General features: G+C 39.2%; 1 protein-coding gene across 1 annotated transcript in view; it reads right to left on the reverse strand.

Moving 5' to 3' along the window:
* The window catches only part of PACRG (parkin coregulated), a 504113-nt gene that overhangs the window by 221936 nt on the left and 258373 nt on the right, over positions 1–23804 (reverse strand). Inside the window, exon 3 of the mRNA XM_015083259.3 lies at positions 6643–6814. Within this exon, the coding sequence (XP_014938745.1) occupies positions 6643–6814 (172 nt within the window). The remainder of the gene's footprint in view (positions 1–6642; positions 6815–23804) is intronic.

Below are 23804 nucleotides of genomic sequence, written 5' to 3' on the forward strand. Positions count from 1 at the left end.
TTTACATTTTTTGAGGAACCTCCATACTGTTTTCCACAGTGGCGGCACCATTTTATATTCCCACTAACAGTGCAAGAGGGTTGTGCTTTTCTCCATATCCTCGCCAACACCTGTTGTCTCTTGTCTTTTTGATAGCCGTCATTCTAACAGATGTGAGGTGACAGCTCATTGTGGTTTTGATTTGTATTTCCCTGATGTTAAGTGATGTTGAGCATCTTTTCATGTGCCTGTCGGCCATCTGTATGTCTTCTTTGGAAAAATGTCTATTCAAATCCTCTGGCCATTTTTAAAAATTGGATCTGTTTTTTTGTTATTGAGTTGTATGAGTTCTTAATATATTTTGGATATTAACCCCTTATCAGATACATGATTTGCAAATATTTTCTTTCATTCGGGAGGTTGCCTTTTCATTGTATTTATTTGGCTTTTGTTGTGAGAGCTAGCTTGTAATCTTAACTTGGTAACTGGCAGTCCCACTAAAATCGTATGGTTGGGAACAGTCAGACAGTGGGGACAATCTCTCAAGGAAGTTCCCAGACCAAGACATATTTTTTTTTTTTTTGTGATTAGTAACTATTTCTCTCATTTATCTGTAGTCATAACAGACTATTTGGGTTTCCTTTTGTCATCCTACTTTTTTCATTTTTTACATGCTACCTTGGCTTTTTTTAAGTTATTGCCTTAGCTTCATTTTTCATTTTTCTTTCCCTGGTACTTCATATGATAACCACCTATTTTAGCCCACTAATGATTCCCTTTAAGGCCTAAAAACTTGAAGTCATATTTTTCTAATTATTCATAGCATGAATGAAGCAACATCTCTCGATTTCCTAAATGTAAGATGGAAAATGATCATTCATCTGTTTCCACCAACTCATCCCTTACCTTGTTCTCATTCCCGGCATCTTCTGGGAGGATCTGGTGTGTCAAGCGTAATCTTGGCCCTGGTCGGCTTTGCCCTGACCCTGCAGCAGCAGCAGACACTGGGGGCTTGTTAGAAACCCAGTTCTCAGATCCATCTCACAGCTGCTGTGTGGAACCTGCATTTCACCAGGTCTGCAGGTGATTCCTATGCACGCTGAGGTTGGGGACATGGCGCTCTAGAGGCAGGCTGTCCCCTTGGATTGGCAAGATCACAAATCTTAGAGCTGAAGGTCAGACAGTGGAGGACCAGTATCATATTGTCTCTCAGTCAAGAGGTTTACTCTTCTTCCAGAGGGAGATTTAGGTAGCTGTTTTTTTTTGTTTTGTTTTGTTTTGTTTTGTTTTGTTTTGTTTTTTTAAAACATGATGCCATGGCCTTCCAAGAACCAAGACTCATGCTAATTACATCTTTACCTAGAACATTTTTATCAATATAAACTGATCCTCTTTATACACGTGAAACTTTTTTATATTAAATTCTACTTTTCTACAATTAAAATAACTGCTTTTCCCTTCTGTTTTCCCTATTTGTCCCAATATATCTTTTATTTTTACGTATTTTTAATTTTTAAAAATTATGTAATTTATTTTTTAAATTTACATCCAAGTTAGTTAGCATATAGTGCAACAATGATTTCAGGAGTAGATTCCTTAGTGCGCCTTACCCATTTAGCCCATCCCCCCTCCACAACCCCTCCAGCAGCCCTCTGTTTGTTCTCCATATTTAAGAGTCTCTTAAGTTTTTGTCCTCCTCTCTGTTTTTATATTATTTTTGCTTCCCTTCCCTTAAAGTCCTCATATGAGTGAAGTCATATGATATTTGTCCTTCTCTGACTAATTTCGCTTAGCATAATACCCTCTGGTTCCATCCATGTAGTTGCAAAAGACAAGATTTCATTCTTTTTGATTGCCGAGTAATATTCCTACATATATATATACATATATATATATATATATATGTATATATATATATATATATTTTTTTTTACATATATATACCACATCTTATTTATCCATTCATCCATCGATGGACATTTGGGCTCTGTCCATACTCTGGCTATTGTTGATAGTGCTGCTATAAACATTGGGGTACATGTGTCACTTTGAATCAGCATACCTGTATCCCGTGAATAAATACCTAATAGTGCAATTGCTGGGTCGTAGGGTAGTTCTACTTTTAATTTTTTGAGGAAACTTCATACTGTTTCCCAGAGTGGCTGCACCAGTTATTTTTAAACTCTTTAAGTATTATTTAGTTTTATATACACAGAGAAAGTTTATATTCGGTTTATTCCCCACAAACCAATTGGAAAGTCAATTGTCACAGCTAATACATTTGACTTCATGTTTTTCACCTTATTTTGTGCTTTTGACTCATGGCACTTCCTTGCTCTCTACTCAGTGTTTGTCATTTTAATATGTATGTTCTGTTTTGACCACTTCCATCTTTCCCATTGATTTTGAAGGCGTGGACCCAAGTTTCCTGGACTTTTATACACATTAACTCCAAAATGATTACTTGAGATTTCATGCAGTTTTCAAATTCTTTTCCATCAACTATTTAAACTGAACTTGAGATTCAGTGGCTCTTAATTCACACTATGACATCTTCATTTTTGGTTTCTTAATTTTGCTTTACTTTCTGAGAGTTAAAGCATATTGTCAGTAACTTCTTGTACGACAGGCAAGTGGACATTATGCTTATAAGTCTTTTTCCCCTCAAATGTTCATGCAGTTTGTTATATACATCATGTCTTTTGCTCATGTGAACTGGATGAAATGTACTCAAGGTGTTTCTCTTCTGATTCTCATTGTTGTCTCAGATTAATGTTGGAAAAATTCTTAGCCCCGGTTATTTTTATTTCTTTGTTGTGTAGCCTTTTTCCCTGTCTAAATGTTTGAAGGGCTTTTCTTTATGTTATAATCTAAGCTTTTTGACTAAATGTGCCTAGATATGGGTCTCTCTTTATTCATTGTCTTTAGACTGCAACGAGCTTTTTCTACCTGCAAAATAAGGGGTATTTTCTATCTCAGAAAAAAAATGTCTTTCAATCACCTTTGCCATTATCATTTCTATTCCCATTGTTTTGATGTTTCCTCTTGGGACTCCCTAGAACTGTTAACTCCTGTTTATGTCTCTGTTCTCCATTTTATATTCTTTCTCACCTTACTTTTATCTTGTCTTTTCTGAGAGAGCGTCCTAAGGTGGTGGCCTCCATTGACAATTTGGTGCTGCGCAGATGATGATCATTCCCGATGCCGCTGTGCAGATGTGATCTTTAGTCTCTTGACTAAAGAGTCTTTGTCTGAGTCTGAGTCTTGACTCAGAGTCTTTTGTGCTCTGTCATCTTTAGTCTCCCTGTCTCGCTCAGCATTGGTTTATTTTCATTTCAGTCTTGTCTCCTCTTGTGGGTTTCCGCCTCTGTCTCCTAGAGGCCACATCTTCCTGCATCCCGAGGATGTCATACAACTTTCTACAAGTTTCTTCTGGATCCTACACTAAATGTCACTGAGGTATTCTTTTTCTGTCACTGTTCCAGATATTTCCTTCTTGTGTGAAGCAGTGTTTTATGAATGGCCCCATGTGGCGGTGTTATTGTTATTGTTCTTGCTTCTACTGAAGAGAGAGATTCCCACAATCAGCATTTGTGGTTGCTCTCGGCACCTCTTCATCCTCCTGGACACCAGTGGAATCCCCTTCTGAGTTTAATATGCAGAGTTTCTAGAGGTTCCTCCCTGGAATTGTTCTGCTGTATTTTGATGGATTTATGTTTTCCTAATTGGATGGAGTAAATGGAAATCTACAGCCCATGGTTCAGGTTGCTGAGAGAGTTCATCTCATCCTTGACTACAAAGTTTTCTGGTTGCTCTCAGCAATCAGTGCTCCCTTGCCAACCCTGACTACTTTATACTGGTACTTTCTTGGAGTTTCTGACCTAGAATAACCCAAAAAGTGGGAGGTAAGGGGAACAACTATAAAGCAGCATAAATGGAATGAGGTGTTAGGTGTGTGCTCTTCTGGTTATTACTGAATGACCCCACTTGGGGTCTTGAACAAAAGATAGAATGAGAAAGAAAAGGGTCTTCTTACCTGTTTTCACATTAGAAAGTCTAGAGTCATTGAATGTGTCTAATTTTTTTTTTTGTATTGGTGTGACGAGCCTTGTAATTAACTGAAATCAACCCCAGATTCTAGAAGTAGATAGGAAGCCCATTCCCCTTCTTACCCTTGTTGGGAGTTTTTATATTTTGCTTTACTACTAGAGGTATTAGTTAGAATTCAAGAAAAACTATTCAAAAACTGCCAGCTGGTGATGGTGACATTAATTTTTGCCCCTGGAGAGAGCCAAAATCATTCTAATATTACGGTTTGAAAGTAAGGCACACACCCCTATTAACGTGCTATGCCAATTATGTGTATCAGCCTGCTTCTAGATCAGTTAGCCTCATTCCAGAATTCACCTGAAAGATTTAGTTTTTTGCACGTAATATTTTTCACACTGTGATGGAACTGTGCATGATCTTACATAATCAGTATTCCTTCCTGAGGGGGAAAAAAATTGGCTTTCAGTGATGTAAACAGATGGAGAAGTAAGCCAAGGTAGATTCAGGATCAGTATATAATAGCAGAAGCCCAGGAAGAAAAGCAACGATATCTACCAGAATAAATTTTCATTGCCTCTAGAACCTTGAATTACCAAATTCATATATAGTTAATTTTACCTGACAAAACACGTTTACTGAGTTCTTAATAATGTTTTCACTTGTGAGCAAATTACCTCTAGGATGTGCATACTGTGAATTTTGTCCTTAGAACACATCACTTCTCTCTTAACTCATTTAAACATCTCTAAAATACAGATCAAACAAAACTGAAAATCAATTCACCTTGGTCTGCAATGCTCTGCTTTGGTATGTTTTAATCGTAAACAGTATATCAAAATATTACTTAGAAACCCTCTTTCTGCCCATCAGTGTTTTTAAAGGAGATATGAGCAAAAAAGTCCCGAGAAGACAGTGGTTCTAATAAGATCAATTTCTTTTAAAGAAAAGAACAGACTTCCGGATGTTGCTGGTATTCTGCTGGGGGCAGGAGGTGAAGGATCGTGTACTGTAAAGATAGGTTCTGGGGAGAATGTTCTGGGCCTTTCTATTTGTCAATAAAACTTGTGCATCATTCTTTAGAAAATGTAGCATTTCAGCTAGAATTTAACATGTTCAAAAATTGTGAGCTGTTAGAATAAATCACATTTGGAAAAGGTTTTACTGTAACTCCGTGTTATATATCCTTCCTGAAGGACTTCAAAGATCAGCCCTTCACTCCGCTGATGCACAAAGGGAAAGGAAAATGGTTTTAAAGTGTGGTTTCTCTCTCCATGCTACTTTTCACAGCAGGTCACCTGTCCTTTCACCTGGTTTTACTTCTGTGTCTTGGTGGAGATCTGGAGTGGTCAGTTACAGATCTCTGACAAAAAAAAATCTCAAAAACATGAGAGGAAGTTTCGGGGTTGATTCACTTTCAACAGTGACAGCAGGACTGCCCTAAACCTGGAATTCTAATGAGGCCTAATTCAAATCAATAAAAAGGTCACCATGGATAAGATTACATGAGCCAGGCTGTGGGACATGACCCAATGTTGAACCATTTAGTTCTTGTTTTGGTCCAAGCACATGACAAGGGCACCTATGAGACAGTGAGGGTGGGGTTCCCCCAGAGGCTAGGAGACTAAGCAGGTGACCTGTCAATCATCCCAGGGAGTCCTTCATCCTGGACTAGGGAATAAGGCAGAGCTGCCTAGGGCAGTTGTGGCTGGGAAACGGTGGGATATCCCTGTCCAGGAGGCGCTCAGCACCACCCCTCTGCTTTCTATCAGCAGCAGCAGTGTAGATGGGCAACCGGTGCACGCACAACCAGGGCATGATGGTGGATGGTGGCCCAGACCTGGCCATTCAGACTTGAGAGGCCGGCCGTCCCCTCCTGGAGTCTCATCCCAATACGATGGCTCCATTATAACGGCCAACAGCAGCTGTGAAGCAACATGAGGACAACTTGGGCCTTGTTTGGGAGCCATTACAGGCCATCCCATGAGTGCAAATCTGAGAAACGCTTTGGGAGAGGGTTTTCTTCAGCCAGCTCGTCCAAAGGGACTCATATCTGAAGAATGTGGTCATAGAAAGAAAGCATTTCATTCTATAAACAAAGAGATGACGTCAATGACAGGGTTACTCTAGAGTTTCCCTATATTACAGATAAAAAATTTTAAATATTTAGTAATAGTAATTCTCCATTCCAGACTTTTTTTCCTTAAAATTACGAATCCTACTACCTAAAAGATACTAAACGTGATTGGGTTTATATTGTAATTTAAAAATTAGGGATGTCATTTTAAAAGAACTTGGAAGTCAGTGGTAGCGTTTAATACAAAGACACATACTTGACTTCTGCATGTGTAAATTAATCTTAATGCTTGTGTCATTACTGGGGAGCAGCTTAAGTTGGCATAAACCTCATGCAATTTATTTATGTGGTTAGTCTTCGGTGCAGGATCAATGATGGGACAAAGTAGATTTGGGATGTCTGGCCCTGTAAGTCAATTTACAAAATTCCCGCAAAACCTGGGGAAAGCGTCAGCCTGTTGTGTTTTATTGTTTAATTAGCAAGTTGTCAAAAAGCGGCACCTTATAAACTGAATGATGCTTTTTCACCTGTTCACTTACTTTTTATCGGGATAATGAGCTGTGGAATGACAGGAAGAATCTTGTTCCCCCCGTGTTCCAGCATGTCGTGGATTCCTTGCCGGGCAAAAAACTCGTAGGGAAATGTCATTTCACAGAGCCCCTCAAAAAACAGAGGCAAATAATGATGGTAATCCAGCTTCTCGATTTCCACCTGAAAGGAGAGAGAAGAAATGCCATGTGAAGACAACACTGGGGCGAAGCGTGGCCGGACCAGCTATGAAGCTGTCAACCAACTCAGGGGAAGCACATTCTCCAGGACTTTGGGAACATTTTACAAAGCAACTCGTCTCACAACCTGAAGTACATCATCATGTCTTTATTCTATTAGCAATGGGGTTACAATCACTGCCCTTTCAATTTCAAGAGATTAAAACAATAATAATCGACACTGGGAGCATTTTAGTATTTGTTTTGGGGATCTTCGTTAATATTTCACTCTTTGGCACAAATGCAATACTGAAAAGGATTCAAGGAGTCTATCGTGTGTATGTTGAAACATATATGTGAAAACAAAATGAAAAAAAAAACAGTTGAAAAGAGATTAGCATCTGAATTTCTAACAAGAACCTAATAGGGACTGCACATTAATACATTCTTGTGAAATGTGTCTTTTCGGGACCTGGCAAGTATGCGAAGGAGGAATCAAATATGATTGTGAGAATGTTCCCTGGAACCTGCATGACAAGTGGAATCTTGGTCCTATCAAGACAGCTCAAAATCAAAATACCGCAGTCTCTCTCACCTGCCTCATCTGGGAACAGAGATATATCACTTTTTCCATTGCTACATTTTTCACCCTCAATGATGCCTCTGTGCCTCCTTGTCCCGATCTTTGCAGTAATATGCAGCACCAACGGGGGATAGAAACAAAAATTCTGGGGTTGAGAAAAGATATGATGTGTTGGGAGCTGCAGGGAATTTGTTCTAGCCCAGGCCCTTCCCTGTCTGCAGTATCCATGACCTGGCTTGCTACCTGCAAGGTGACAGAAGTGATGGTGATATCATGGATGGAAAGAAGCCAGCAGACTCAGACTGCTTTACAGAGCAAAGGGTGCGGCATTTCCAGTAAGAGGTGCACACTTGCCGTGTCTTCAAGTCCTTACGAATGCACGCAGCTTCCAATGATCACCTTATAATTAAATGAGGAGCTCATCAAGACCTTAGAGCAACCGCCTTTTCCATGAGGAGGTTTTTATACCCTCCAGCTCTCTCCCAGCTCTCTGGCGTCTCCAGCCACACACCTGCCTGTCCGTGGGTATGAGTAACTGGTAACCCTCCCACCACATTTCCAAGTGTCTACGGTAGGTCTCGGTGAATCAAATGTCCTGCAGTTTCCCAAGTGGGAGGTTTGTCTCCAGTCTGCTCATGGACCACCCAGCCAACTGGGGAAATAGGGGGTTAGGAGTTAAATGTTTAGCTGTTCTCTCAGAATTGACCTTGGAAAATGAATCCCACAGGGAGGTTTATACAGACATCAATTTTATTTTATATTCCTTGTATATTCATCAAATTTACTTTATTCACACTAAAATTTTGTGGAACATATAGCTAATGCCAACCTTCTCAAGGGTTTTTGTGTATTTGAACACATTTTAGAACACTATTTTGTACAATTAAAAAAATACTGCTACACCATTCAGCCTCTAAAAGGTACAATGTTATTATCTATAATTTTACATTGTAGCCTAACTTCTTAATAATATGTTATCTGTACCATATTTTTCTATATTGTTGATGTTTTTCTAATTCTCTTTCTTTTAGCTGGTTGTCACATGTACATATGTCTCCTGTAAATAGCAAATTATTAAATTTTGTACTTTAACGTTATCTAAGGATTTTTATTTATTTCAATACATTAAGCCATTCACATTTATCACTATGTCTAGTTTTATTTCTGTCATCTTCCTTTTTGGTCCCTGGTTGTTGTTTTACATCGACTTTCCATTTCTCTTTTGCAGCTTTATTAAAATGTAGATTTTTTTCTCACTTTTTTCTGTAATGATGTGAAAGATAAGACACCCTGTTTAAATATTTTATTGTGGCTATCTCATGTCTTTCTCAAACATTTTAAAACAAACTTTCATCACTTAAAGAAGCAAATTAAAAATCTCCTACTGGGGCGCCTGGGTGGCTTGGTCGGTTAAGTGTCCGACTTTGGGACTTCGGCTCAGGTCATGATCTCACGGTCCGTGAGTTCGAGCCCCCCGTCGGGCTCTGTGCTGACGGCTCAGAGCCTGCAGCCTGTTTCAGATTCTGTGTCTCCCTCTGTCTCTGCCCCTCCCCTGTTCATGCTCTGTCTCTCTCTGTCTCAAAAATAAATAAACATTGAAAAAAAAATTTAAAAAAAATCTACTAAGATTGCTGACATGCCATTTTTCCCCCTTGGAATTCTGTTGCTATGTTTCTTTGTATTGTTTGGGGCCACGATACCAACAACATCAACAACATCAGTTCATTTGATCCTTATAACAACTCTAAGGTAACAATTATCAGTATCTCAATTTTCAGTATGGAGAACTGAGGCACCAAGAGGTTCGATAACTTGCCTAAGGTCTGCAGCTAGTAAGAGAGGTTGCTGGGATATGAACCCAGACTCTCTGGCTGCAGGACATAACACTACTTCTTAGACTCTATTGTTAGGCGTAATTATAATCTCCTGGTGACCATTCCATTTATCCTCATGTCTCCATCCCCTTTACCATTACTAATGCAGGCTGTCTTAGGCTACTCAAACACTAATGTCGCCATAACTAATATCGCCATGGTTTGTCTACTGTATCTTTTCCCCTTCCTCCCTCCCTCCCTTCCTTCCTTCCTTCCTCCCTTCCTTCCTTCCTTCCTCCCTCCCTCCCTCCTTCCTTCCTTCCTTCCTCCCTCCCTTCCTCCCTCCCTCCCTTCCTCCCTCCCTCCCTTCCTTCCTCCCTCCCTTCCTTCCTTCCTCCCTCCCTTCCTTCCTTCCTTCCTTCCTTCCTCCCCCTGGCATTATGTTTTCACAGTATCTTTTCTGAGTAGCTTAAAGGTGTATTTGTTTTTTTCCTTCTTTCCCATTTCACAATATGTCTTAATAAATATTGAGCACACACTATTCTTATTCTCAGATGTTTTGAAAAGAAGGAAAGAGAAGCAATGGAAGAAAGAATAAAGGAGAGAGAGAGAGAGAAAAAAGCAGCAGCAATTGAGGGGCAGCAAAATTGAATGGAAGACTGAGGGAGAGAAGTTGAGAAAGAAAAGATTACCTCTAGATCTCTAACTACAAGCTCACTGACCATAGCTGTTCATTTCTACCAGAAATCCTTTTCCCATGAGTTCTCCTGACCCATTTGACAATTATTTGGTATATCTGACATCATTGTAGATCTGTTGCCTTAATGGAATAACAACTTGTCAGTATATTTTGAGGTCACAAACTACTTGAAATAGTATAGATTATTTCTCTGTTTGCTATAGGGCGATTTTTCTTGTACATAACTTTTTTACTACTTGAATATCTTCTAGGGTTCCTCTTTTTATTATAATATTGTTTTGGGTGAAGAATGTGGCCTAGGCCTTGGTAAATCCTCTGACGTTCCATTTACAATCAGGAGATATCATGTGTGTTTTGTTTAAAAATACATCTGACTTCTCTTTGATGTACTTTTCTTTTTTTGTAGAGCTCCTGCCAGCTACGCATCGTTTTCATTTGTCCATGGTAAAGTTGTCTATGCTTCCTCACTCCTGTTCTCTCTTCAGCCCGCCTGTCTACCATTCATTCCACTGCAGGTGCATCTTCCCAGGTCGCCAGTGACCTTCACTTTGTCTAATCCTCAAGTCTCTTTTCTGTTCTCATTATGTGACACACTTGGCCCTGGGCCTCCTGACCCCACACCCCCAGCATTAGGGGCTGTCTTTGATTTCCTTCCTTCAAGTCAGGTGTTCAGTCCATCACTTTCCAATTGATTACATGTCCAAGCAAATTCTGATTGCATTTCCTTTCCCGCCATTTTGCATACATCCTGCTTAGTCTAAGCCATCAGCTTACTGCAACCAATAATGTCCTTGTCTCTACTTTTGCCTTCCCGTTTCCATTCTCCGTACTCTTGGGTCCTGATCTGTGGTTGCTCCTGACTCAAGTTTCAACAGGGCCTCCCTGATCCGTCCCCAGGTCCTGTTGCATCATACCATCCTTCTGCAACACTATTCTCTGGAACCACTGGTGCCTTTTGTTCCCTGACCAGACTAGCCTCGCTTGTTCCTCCTTAGACACTATCTTTGAAAGCTCTGCTCCCCTTCTCTCCAGCCCTCTGGGGTGTTGGCAACTCCTCGTATCTAGATTTCAGTTCAGTAAGACCCTCTTATCACTGCCGACCAACCCTGTTTGATTTGCTAGGTACACTTTACCAGGTACTCATTGCAGTTTTTTAGGTTCTGTTGTTTAAGTTCTGTCATTGCCCGAAAGGGTGTTTGAAAGGCACAGAACAGGTGAATACTCAAGAAGCACGTGTTGAATTTCAGTTCTGACCTTTTGAATCTGTCCTCTGTGCTAACTCTTTGAGAGGATACTCAGTTAAGGGAACAATGGCCAGATGGTGAATGGCCATCTCTAGAGCCAAGACTGAGGACCATAGCAAAGTGCACAGAGGGCCTGGTGTTGATCACTGGCCTTGTAGCATGACGGGGCCTGTAGGTTTCTATAGATTTAAGTTTTCTACAACGTTATGTATTCTACAAATAAAATGCTATGTTTCCTCCATTGGGATTGCAATGATTATTTACATTTCAGGAATTTTATGAGTGTTTTAATAGACAATCAGGATGGTTTGCTTCTTGGTGTTTCTATTTAGCCTCATTAGAAATCATTTAGGGATTAATTTGCTATTCCATTTATTATTAAAACTTCAGAAGGAAAAGTTTTGTTTTTCACAGTATCATCAAAACGAACATATTAATGTATGTCCATAATTAATATATTGGTAATAATAATACAAATTCTTTTTTAAAAAATATGGATGTTGAGAATAATTCAAGATGAAAACCAAAATTTAAAGAAAAGATAAATGAGGACATGGTGACTACTATCCCTTAGGATTTTTTTCAATCGATGGTTTCTTTTGTTCATTTAGATTACAAAGGTTATTTATTTACTGTTTATTTAGAAACAAACCTTTTCTTTAGTTATATCATAAGTAATTTTGGTCTTAGGCTAATTAGTTTTAATGACATATTACACTTTATAGTTCTTTAGTACTACTATAAAAATACTAGTTTTCAAACTTATAAACTTTTGGAAACTTTCTTCAACATTTATGCAAAAAGTCCAGAATTAAAAGAAATTTGTCTGAAGTCCATCACAGAACAAGGGCCATTTTAGATACATCAGGTAAAATTACATGGTAATATACTGATCGATGATTACTTGGGACATTCACTCCAGGAACATCAATTAGTTTTACTCACAGAATCTCTCTCTCTTTAAAATTTATGTTTCATAATTTTTTAAAGATCACACAGTACTCACAAGTTATCTCTAAATCTCGCAGTGACCTTTGGTCAAAAGCAATAAAATTCCAACTTTACCTGGCCCATCATATATAACTTCTATCCCCGTAACAAATGTGTAAGGTAGTAATGCTATACTGAAAGGTCAGAAACACGATGAGGTTAATGATTTTCATTATAAACCTCAAATTAGAAACTTATTCTTACACTTTTCGTATCTTTGCTTCAATTAGCAAAGGAAATATAATTGGAAATATCTGCCATTACAACTCCTATAATCAGAACCGAGGATCTTGCTTAAAAATCACAAACTAATCTAAAATAGTTTAGGTTATATAATTATCTAACAGTATAATCATCTATTAATATATTATGATTTCATTCGGACTTATTATAGGATTTCTAAAATCAAGCTTCAGCTCCACTCTTCTTCCTTGAAGAGGTTGTTGAGTTATTGAAAGAGGTCTCACAAATTACATGGGCATTGCACACTGTCTTTTGGACAGTGTATGTAACATATTCCAAACATGGATGTCCTTTTATTTTTCAAATGCATGTGGATGTGACTATGATGAATAGCCGAAAGAATATCATTTTAAACTTTTTCAGTGATACTGAATATACAGTTAAAATTATGTACAGATACATGAATTTTTTGATGCAAAAATAAGATTTCTTAGCATGAAAAATGCTGTATGTCAAGTGTCAAAAAGAAGGACACCTCACACAGGCTGGAAGACAAGCTTAACGTGGATCCTTAAAGTCTGAAAAACACCAAAGTGTGTTCAATGCAAAGTCCATGTCGGGAAATCCTCAGATGCTAGACTTAAAGACAAAACCCAGAGTCACAGAGGTAATGCTGTGTGGCTTGAGAGAATATCGGATATAGACCAGATGGGAAGCCTGGGACTGAGGTTTCAATGTCTCCAGAGTCCAGGCAAATAGGCCATTTGGTAAGTGAGGGGATAAGCTGAGATTCCTGCATATAAGTAGAACCCTAGAAGGGCTGCCCCTGTGAAAAGGGGGCCAGAAAGACTCTCATATATTTGTGGAAACAGAAAGAAAGTTTGTAGAAAGAGAAAGAGAGCTTGATGTGTGACAAAGCTCTTGATGGGAAAACTCTCCTTTGAGAAAGAGAAACCCAAAGGGAAATGTAAAGTCAAGGAATTAAGAAAAAAACATTGTTCCTCAACCCTGGGAAGGAAACTTCTGGGGCCCAGACAAAGCAAATGCCAAAGTGTTAATACTTGCATCATCTAGGTGTATAGGGCTGCCACAGAAAATACAACCCCGCTAACACTTACCACCATCGTGGTGATGGAGCCACCATAAGGAAGACTAACTAGACCAGCGAGCATGGGAATGAGTTCTGGAACTAGCAACTAGAAATTACAGAATAAATCTGGAAAGAATTTTTTTAAATGCTTAAAACGTAGAATATTTCATTCTTTAGGAAAGAACTAAATAAAATTCCTGAAGAATATAGAGCATCATTAACTTAAGAATCCAGTCGTTGGTGAACAGGCTGACCCCAGATGAAAAGAAAAGGAGGGGACTGGGTCACAGAACCTGGAAGGCCAATGCAGAGGCAGCACAGGTGTCCGCCATCTGGGATGCTCCCACACGTGACCCAGGGGGGTTCCAGGGAGGCAGGAAAGGCAGTATTTGGAGAAATCATGCCTGCGCATCTTCCGTAATTGAAGAAAGATGCGCATCTTCAGACTGAAGGTGCAAATCTGGACGCTTTTCAGAAAAACTATCAACCTCCAAAGTCAAGGAAAACATTTAAAAGCATCTGAAGCAAAAGACGGATTACATATAAACAATCAAAATTACACTTGAAATTACACTTCTCATTAACAAAATAGAGGCCACAAGACAGGGTAAAACTCCCTCAACACACTGAAAAACAATCTTCAGTGCCATACTTAGCCAAACCAGCATGCAAGATAAAGGCAAACTAAATGGATTTGACCAAGATGGAGATTTTTGTTTCTTTGTTTGTTGTTTTAACCCAGAGATCATCATCCTGACTGAAGGATAAAATGTACTAAAGAATAAGCTGAGCACAAGACAAAGAAATGAGATGCAAGAGATAATAGTAAATTGTTGAACAAATGGATAAGACCAAGTAAGCACTGACTATAAAAATTAAAAAAAAAAAATCATCGATTGTGGTGAGGTTACAAAGTGAGGTCGCAATACTAGAAGCAAAAGTGGAGACGATGATAAGGTGATCTGAATCAAAGTAAGTTCCTTGCATTGATAAGGATGAGGAATAAGGTTATTGGTTAGCTTTAAAATTAATTAAGCATATTAAGGTGCAAGGGTACTCACTGAAAGAATAGAAATGAAATTAACTTTCAAGAGAGTAGAATGTAGTAGACGGAATGAAGAAAGCTCTATCAACAGAAGATAAAGTCCTCCAACAGGAGGCTGGTCAAACATCCCCCCTGCCCCCAGGAAAATGCATGAAGAAGACATAATATGTAGGATGAATCCAAATATATAAGTAACTATCACAAGTATAAATAGATTAAATTCTCTTATTAAAAGATTGTCGAGGCACCTGGGTGACTCATTCAGTATAGCATCCGACTTCACCCCAGGTCATGATCTCACAGTTCGTGAGTTCGAGCCCCACATTGGGCTCTGTGCTAACAGCCTGGAGCCTGCTTCAGATTCTGTGTCTCCCTCTCTCTCTGCCCCTCTCCCCCTCGCATTCTGTCTCTCTCAGAAAATAAACATTAAAAAAAATTTAAAAAAATATAATGGCACAGAAAAGTGAAAAAAAAAAGGTAATTATAAGTATGATCTAGGATAAATTCCTGGAAGGGAAATTGCTTTCTCAAAGGATGTATATATCTGCAGTTTTGATAGAAATTGCCAAATGGTGCTTCATGGGATGGTACTAAATTACATTTTCATCAACAATAAATGACAGTAGCTGCTTTTCCATTGTTTACCCAAAGAAAATGCTATCAAAGTTTTGGATTTTTCACAATATTACAGGTAAATTTCAATATTTCAGTGATGCTTTAAGTTCCATTTTTCTTAATGTGAGAATAATCACCTTTTAAAGATATTTTTGAAAGCCATGTGTACACCCTTTCCTGTGAGTTGTCTTTTCACATCCTTTGCCACCACTGATATTTGCTTTCTTTTCTCTCTCTCTCTCTCTCTCTCTGTCTCTCTCTTTCTTTCTCTCTCTGTTTCTTAAGTTCTTTTATGTTGTGGAGATATAACTTTTGTATGCTATGGAAGTTTCAAAAAAATTTTTTTTGCCATGAAGACTTTTGCTTGTTTGTTTTAGAATTCATTAATCTTTTGTGGGGTTCTGAATTTTGAGTCATCATTAAAAAGCTTTTTTCCCCCATTTTGTAACAGAAAGAATAGAAACAATTAGAAAAGACAATTTATAATGGTTTATTCTAGTATTTTTATGATTTCTTTATATTGAAATCTTTAATCCATTTGTAACTTTTCTTGGTGTAAGGTGGGAGACTTTCTTCCAACTGTAACTGTTATCCAAGTGGCTATCCTGTTGTGCCAAAGTATTTATTAAATAATCTTTCACTGATTAGAAAGCCCTACTTCTTGACTTCTATTTTGTTTCACAGGACTTTCTTATTCATAAACCAGTACTATTTTGATTTAATTATCACATGGTATAACAGATTTTAGTATCTGGTCGGCTAGCTAGTCACCCCATTATTGCTTTCGTTTTCTGAGTTTTTAAATTATTATTATTTGTTTCCCTTTCAGTATGAAATTTAGACACATTTTAGACATAAGGTCTACTTAATGGGACTCTATAAAACCTTGCGTTGAATAATTACATAAGACAGATTTTTTACAAGCATCCTAGAGACAGTTTAGGAAATTGAACAGTGGTAAGACGCAAAGTAAGTTTCAAGAAATTCCAAAATATCTATGTCATATGTGTCACGTTTTTTTGAAGAAAATTAAATAATACAAATGTTGAACTAAGTAAACAATAGGCAAACTTTTAACCTCCACATATTTGGAAATTTAAAAACACTTTTATTAAAACATTGTTTTCATGTTTATTTATTTATTTATTTATTTATTATTATTTTTAAAAAAATTTTTTTTCTTTCAACGTTTATTTATTTTTGGGACAGAGAGAGACAGAGCATGAACGGGGGAGGGGCAGAGAGAGAGGAAGACACAGAATCGGAAACAGGCTCCAGGCTCCGAGCCATCAGCCCAGAGCCTGACGCGGGGCTCGAACTCCCGGACCGCGAGATCGTGACCTGAGCTGAAGTCGGACGCTCAACCGACTGCGCCACCCAGGCGCCCCAATGTTTGTTTATTTTTTGAGAGGGACAGAGAGAGAGAGAGAGTGTGAGCAGGGCAGAGAGAGAGAGAGAGAGAGAGCAAGACACAGAATCCGAAGCAAGCTCCAGGCTCTGAGCTGTCAGCATAGAGACTGATGTGGGGCTCGAACTCACGAACTGTGAGATCATGACCTGAGCTGAACTCGGATGCTTAACCGAATGAGCCACCAAGGGGCCCCTTAAAGACAGTTTTAAATCACTAAGAGACCAAAGAGAAAATCCTTACAGAAATAATAACATGTTAAAAATTGAGTCACAATGAAATGATCTAACCTTAAAAAAATAGAAAAATGCCCCATTTGTACAGACTTTTTAAGAACAGAAAAAGAAGGAAACGACACACTCTCTATCAGAGGCCAGCATAAGCTTGTCACTACGCTCAGCCCAATCTCACTGAATCGAAATAAAGCACGAGGCAAACTGAATGCAGTGGCATGTTAAAAACCGTGGCCAGGTAAGGGGCTCCTGGGTGCCTCAGCCTGTTAGGCGTCTGACTTTGGCTCAGGTCGTGATCTCACGGTCTGTGAGTTCGAGCCCTGCATCGGGCTCTGTGCTGACAGCTCAGACCCTGGAGCCTGCTTCGGATTCTCTGTCTCCCTCTCTTCCTACCCCTCCCCTGCTTGTGCTCTGTCTCTCTGTCTCTCTCTCTCTCCCTCTCTCTCTCTCTCTCTCTCTCAGAAATAAATAAACATTAAAAAATTAAAAAAAAAAACACAAAAACTGTGGCAGGTAGGCTGTACTGCAGAAACACCAGGATACTTCAACAGCATGTTTAAAGTTTTAAATCAAAGGAGGAAAAATGAGATCATCTTCATAGATGTACACAAAGCATTTGATGAAATCATTCATCAAAAAATAAAAACTCAATGCAAAAACCTACAGCAAATTATCATACTTTACGGTGAAATGTTAGGAGCATTCTCATTATGGAGAAATCCATGCAAAGGAGACAAGGAGACCGTTATCATCTCAACATTGTACTGGAGGTTCTAACTAAGGAGGAATGTAAAATATGTATGAATATTGGCAAGGAAGAAACAAAACTCTTGTCATTTGAGGATGATTTAACTATGTACATAGAATGCCCAGAGAATCTACAAACAAGTTTAATTAGGAAGAGAGTTCAGAAAAATTGCTGCATAAAAGATCAGCACACTAAAAATAATAGCATTCCCATATGCCACTAAAAACTACATAGAAAATATTTTTTAAAATATTCACAATCGCAAGAAATAAAGCAAAACAAACCCTTAAAGGTAACTGGTAACAAAGCTAACAGTCAACGCATAAGAGGTTTATGGGGACAATGACGAAAGGTTATTGATAAGCACAAATGGAAGAATGGTACAGTGTTCTAGAAACAAATGAGTATATTGACTATACTCATGGATGGGTGGACTCAAACTTATCAAGATGGTGAGTCTGTCCAATTTAAATTTTTTTAATGTTTATTTATTTTTGAGAGAGAGACAGACAGACAGAACATGAGTGGGGGAGTGGCAGAGAGAGATTGGGACACAGAATCCGAAGCAGGCTCCAGGCTCTGAGCTGTCAGTACAGAGCCCAACAGAGGGCTTGACCCCATGAGCTGTGAGATCATGACCTCAGCTGAAGTTGGATGCTCAACCGACTGAGCCACTCAGGTGCCCCAGAGCCTGTCCAATTCAATCTATAAAGATTGGAGAGTCTTGGTGACACGTTGGGACTACATTCCAAGCAGTTGCAGAGTGAGGATTGGAGCCCAGTGCTTCTTCCCGTTGACCTGCTCACCTTTTTTCACCATCTTGATGGCTTGTCGCTTTACTACCAATACTGAAGGCTCTGTCTAGCTGAAAGGTATTAATTACTGAGTAACAAATCTGGACTTGAGAATGGAGAATCAAATTATTTTATGGAATAACCTTATTTTAAGTTTCTGTCAAAAATGCTAACAAGACAGCTAAAGGTCAGTTGTAAGCAGATCTCGAATTTATGCACACTTAACCTTTATTATCCAGGAATTGTATGTTCCTAACTGCAGCAGTCGATGAGTGATACTTTCAAGTGTAATAAATAAAGAAGAAATAATCCCTTGTTCTATAGCTTTGAACATTCCCACCTTTGGTCACCTGTCATAAAGTTAAAGGAATTTCCTTAAAAACTTAACAATAGCATAGTTTTTTAAATCAACAGGGCATAAAAGGAGCAAACTATGAATTAATACACATCTTCGGAGTTTCTCTTTCCTTTATCACATTTCTATATAATGCTAAAAATAGTATAATTTTGTCACAGGTAGAGAGGAGATACTTATATTTGGGGATAACAAGTGTTAATCAAACTGAGAAGCAAGAAATGAATGATAGACCTGGAAAGTTCTGCAGTTTTAGAAGTTGGGACAGAGTTAGAAACAGATCACTTGTGGCTTTTACCACTGGTGCTAATTGCAAAACATGGCATTAATTTATAAAAATTAGATAATGTACTGTGAACTTTAATACACTCAGCCAAATGGGCAGAATTAAGGAGGTTTGGAAAGGATTAATTCAGGTGAAGTTAATGTCAGGAAGGAATTTTAGGAAAGAAATTGTTATGATGGCAGTATTGACTGCCTCTTTTATCAGCATATAATTTTTCTATGCATGTATTTTTCAGGGATTAGATATAAATTTATTAAAGTGGTTTAAACACACAAGTTCTTATATTTCTTAGTCAAATTTCACCTAAAAAACTAAAGCGAGAGATAATAGTGAATAGCTTACGCTAGTTATAGTGCTGTGCTGAATGTCAAGGAGAGATGGGGATATTAGTGGGTAGGAAAAAGATGAGAAATATGACTTCCTCCATTGGATTCACATTTTAATATTAGCAGTTTGTGGAGAAAATGAATTAGTAGCAGTCTGCCTTTACAGAGAGCAGCTTGTGTTTGGAATTGGGCAGATCAAGGTCCAAACCCATCACTTGCATGTACTGAACCTCATCACTTTCAAACTCTGTGATTAGTGGAGAGTTACTGTGCCTTTCTGGGCCTTACTTCACTTTTTATAAACAGATGGCTAATTCCCGGGGTTATCACAGGGATTAAATGAGATAGCATGTGCCAAATGATGTTAATTCCTTTCTCTATTCTCTTAAAAAGAAGAATACCCTCACAAAAAAAGTAAGTAAAATTTCCAAGTAGTACTTGATTAAATGCCAAATGAGAAGTACATCCCAAGGGTATATAGGAAAATGCCCTGGCTCAGAGGAACGGGAGATAATTATGGGTTGGAGTAAACAGGAGAAGTTTCCCTGGAGAGGTGGATCCTGATAAGCCTTGCAAGGTGGGAAGGGGCGAGCATACTGAGCAAAGACATGCAGGTGAGAACTGGACACAGTGTCATCAAGAGACAATGCTTAGTTCAGTTTGGATAATGTTGGGGAGGCAGGAAGGCACCTTCTGCCGTCCACTGTGACTGGACTGAATACTTCAGGCATAAGGAAAATACAGATGGTTTTCAAGTAAGGGGTTGACATGATTAAATGCCATTTAAGAAAGAACAGCCTAGCACTTATGCATCTTGCATCACTGAAAATTTATACGCATCAGGTATAAATTCTTCCTCCCAGTCCCTAGGGACCACCATTCTATTTTCTGCTTCTATGGGTTGGACTCTGTTAGGTTCCTCCTATAAATGGAATCATCCAGTATTTGTCCCTCGGTGTCTGGCTTATTTCCCTAGCATAATTCTCCAAGTTTTCTCCATGTTGTCACATACGGTATGATTTCTCTCTTTTAACTTTTTGAGAACCCTCCATATTGTTTTTCAGAGCAGCGACACCATTTTACATTGTTGTCAAGAGCACACAGGGTTCCCTTTTCTCTACATACTCTCCAATACTTGTTACCTTTTGGTAATAGCTATCCTAACAGTCCCAACAGGTGTGAGGTCGTTTATCTTGTTGTGGTTTTTATTTGCATTTCCCTGAAGATTTGATTAGTGATGTTGAGCACCTTGTCATATACCTGTTGATCATTGTAGGTCTTTTTTGGAGAAATGTCTGTTCAAGTCTTTTGCCCGTTTTTAAATCAGGTTATTTTTTTTTAATGTTTATTTATTTCTGAGAGAGAGAGAGAGAGACAGAGCATGAGTGGGGGAGGGGCAGAGAGTGAGGGAGACACAGAATCAGAAGCAGGATCCAGGCTCTGAGCCATTAGCACAGAGCCCGATGTGGGGCTCGAACTCATGAACTGCAAGATCATAATCTGAGCCGAAGTCAGATGCTCAACCGACTGAGCCACCCAGGCGCCCCAGGTTATTTGTTTCTTTCCTGTTGAGTTCTAGGAGTTCCTCATGTATTTAGGATATTAACCCCTTATCAGATATAAGTTTGCAAATATTGTCTCCTGTTCCATAGATTGCTTTTTATTTTGTTGTTTCCTTTGCACTGCAGAAGCTATTTGGTTTGATGTAGTTCCATTTGTCTATTTGTGCTTTGGTGTCATACCCAAGAAATCACTGTCAAGATCAATGCTAAGAAGGTTTCCCCCTATGTTTTCTTCTAGGAGTTTTAAAGTCTTTAATCCATTGTGTGTGTGTGTGCGCGTGTGCGTGTTAACAGAGTATAACCAGACCGTGTAGTACAGGATAACTTAGAAAGATCAAAATACAGGAGTACATGTCTAGGCATAGAATCACCAGCCAACAGACCTGAATTGTGGTGTTGACCTAGAAAGTAGGTTGAAAATGACAGGAGAAGGAGAAGAATGTCAGAATACTTTACAGGATTGGATGATTAATGGACATAAGAGAATAAAGAACTTGATGGAATCTATGTAATGGCTTGGTTTCCAACATGGGAAGCAAGTGAAATGGCACTGGTATTGGGAAGGGGCTGAATTACGGGCTGTAAGTCCAGTTTCAGATGTAAGCTGGGAGACTTCTGGACGGAGCTGCCTAAAGGTGTAAGATGCACATTTTACATTTTGGAAATAGGGTAGTACCGGTGAGACAATTTTCAGAGTCATTTCAGAAAGGCCGTGGTCTTATAATAGCGTGAACTGAGGAGACCTTTGAGAGAGCCTGTGAGGACTCCCCCATTAGGAAAACAGAAGAGGCAGAGGGCTTGGTGGGCAGGGAGCTAAGAGTATCAGGCAAGACAACCAGTGTTGATGAACTTTGCTCTAAGGAAAAACATGGCTTGAATGCCCTGCTAACCCATCATAGGGGAAACTATATGAAGCTATATGAAATCAGGTACGTCGACCGTGGAACACAAGTCAGGTGCTAATTGTTTTGCGGCAATATAAAACCAGTTTTTTCCCAGTAGGCCAGAAATACTTACAAAGGAATTTGAACCATCGCATGAAGAGAGAACTATTCTCACCACTCAGAAATACCGTGTTCCTCCCTCCCAAAAGCTTGTGTCCTGCTAGGCCTAGGAATGGGCTGGCCAAGCTTACGGTCTGTGACCCGGTCTTCGTGCCACGTGTCACTGCCAGAAGCAGGCAAGGAGACATGGGAAGACCCTACTGTTAAAAATATCTCCACAGACTTACCAGTTAAAGTTCGATTGAATTTCTTTTTAAAAACAAAATACCTTTTGGTGTGCTTCAGCTTTGCATGCTGTTTACATCCTGTGGTAAAACTGAAATTGGAAAGCTGAATTGCTCCTCTCCAAGTGCTGGAAGAATTGGACCGTGTCACTGGTAAAATGCAAAGAAAGGGAGAGGTAATTCGGGTGCCTGGAGCATTCTGAGGAGGCAGTCGCAGATGGAGGGAGCCATGGCAAAAGGTGTCAGGAGAGATGCCACCAAAGCAGTAAAAGGCACGCCGGCCAGCCCGATCCTGTGTTAGGACGTGTAAGGCAAGTTGCTGACATGTGCTGTGGCTTCTCAGTGAGGACGGAGGGCGAAGGGTTCTGACCCCAGAGTCCCACTCCTCCCTCACTAGTGGATGGACGCGGCCAAGCTACTCGGTCCCTCTAGGCCTCAGTTTCCTTCTCTGCAAAATAGGACGACAACGTGCCTACTGCCTAGGGAATGCGGTGAGCTAGCGCATATAAATAGCTAAGAACAGTGCCTGGGTAACACAGGGAACAACAGATGTGGGCTATAAAACAGCCACCAAAGAGCTCTCTTTTGTCTTCATTATTGAGTTACTTCTCTGCAAACTGCAGTTGTCAGTCAACTTCCTCTATATTTACCATGGTCTTTACATTTTGATGTGTTCCCTTTGTAGAGAGAAAAAGGATCTTCTTTTGGCTGTGCCAACATTTTCTTAAACTAGCCTGGTCCTGCTGTCATTTTGTCTAAAGTGATTGAAGAACAGAGGTCATTTGTGAAGGACACAGAACACGGAGCCCAGAGAGCTCACAGGTTAAAACAGGGCACGCATCAACGTCTGCCGGTGATTCGGGGGACTTTCAAGGAGGTCAGAATATCTTTATAGAAAATGACACCCTCTTTCTGGGTTTGCATGGTAGACCAATAAATCTAGGGGATAAAAACATAAAATGTTGAAGATCTCATCTTCATTAAAGTAACACGGTACTTTGTAAAATGTATTCTATTTGAGCGTGACAGTAAGATTGTTTCTCAAATTACAAAAAATGTACGTATTGGCCTGTTAAGTAACAGCCCGTAAAATTATTGATACTGCATTTATCAACTAAAACCTCTGCCAATTTTTTAATGAGAAACTATCATCTGTCTTATAGAATCTCTGCTTCCGAGTTTAACCTTGGGCCACATCACTAAGTGTACTTCTTTTGTAGAAAACATGATATTTTAAAAATCAAGTTATTTTGACATTCTAGCATTGTATACCGACGACATGTGGGAAAATATACAATCTGTCTGCGAGGCTGTAATTCTGGAAACAAGCATCATCTTAAATCACGATATCAAAGCAGAGTTTTTAAAATGTTGCTATGCTTTCTTTATCATAAGACAGACAGAACTTCTTGGCACGCAGCATGAAGGCTATTTCCCTCAAGTCGGTGAGGGTTACAGAGAAAATTCAAAACCACAGTGGAAGGGTCATTCTCATTCTCCTCATTACCCAATTTGGGGATGCAGTATCTCTCTTCTTAAAATAAACCCTGCCTTTTCCATGTCTGCTAAGACGGCTTCCCTAGAGAAGATGAAGCATTGCAATTTAGGATTTTCCTTGTGGTCCTGGTCTATCTCTAAAGTTTTTGTACCTCCTATTCTCTCTGCTCCTGGGTTCTCTAGACTTTGTGTTTACTGACTTCTGTTACTAATTTCACATGGCCACTTGTGCAGATGATGTGATGCCATCGTGTTTCAGCTGCAACAAAGTTTAGGAAGATATGTTTGTATGT

The sequence above is a fragment of the Acinonyx jubatus genome, chromosome B2, assembly GCF_027475565.1.
Source record: "Acinonyx jubatus isolate Ajub_Pintada_27869175 chromosome B2, VMU_Ajub_asm_v1.0, whole genome shotgun sequence".
Taxonomy (NCBI): Eukaryota; Metazoa; Chordata; class Mammalia; order Carnivora; family Felidae; genus Acinonyx; species Acinonyx jubatus.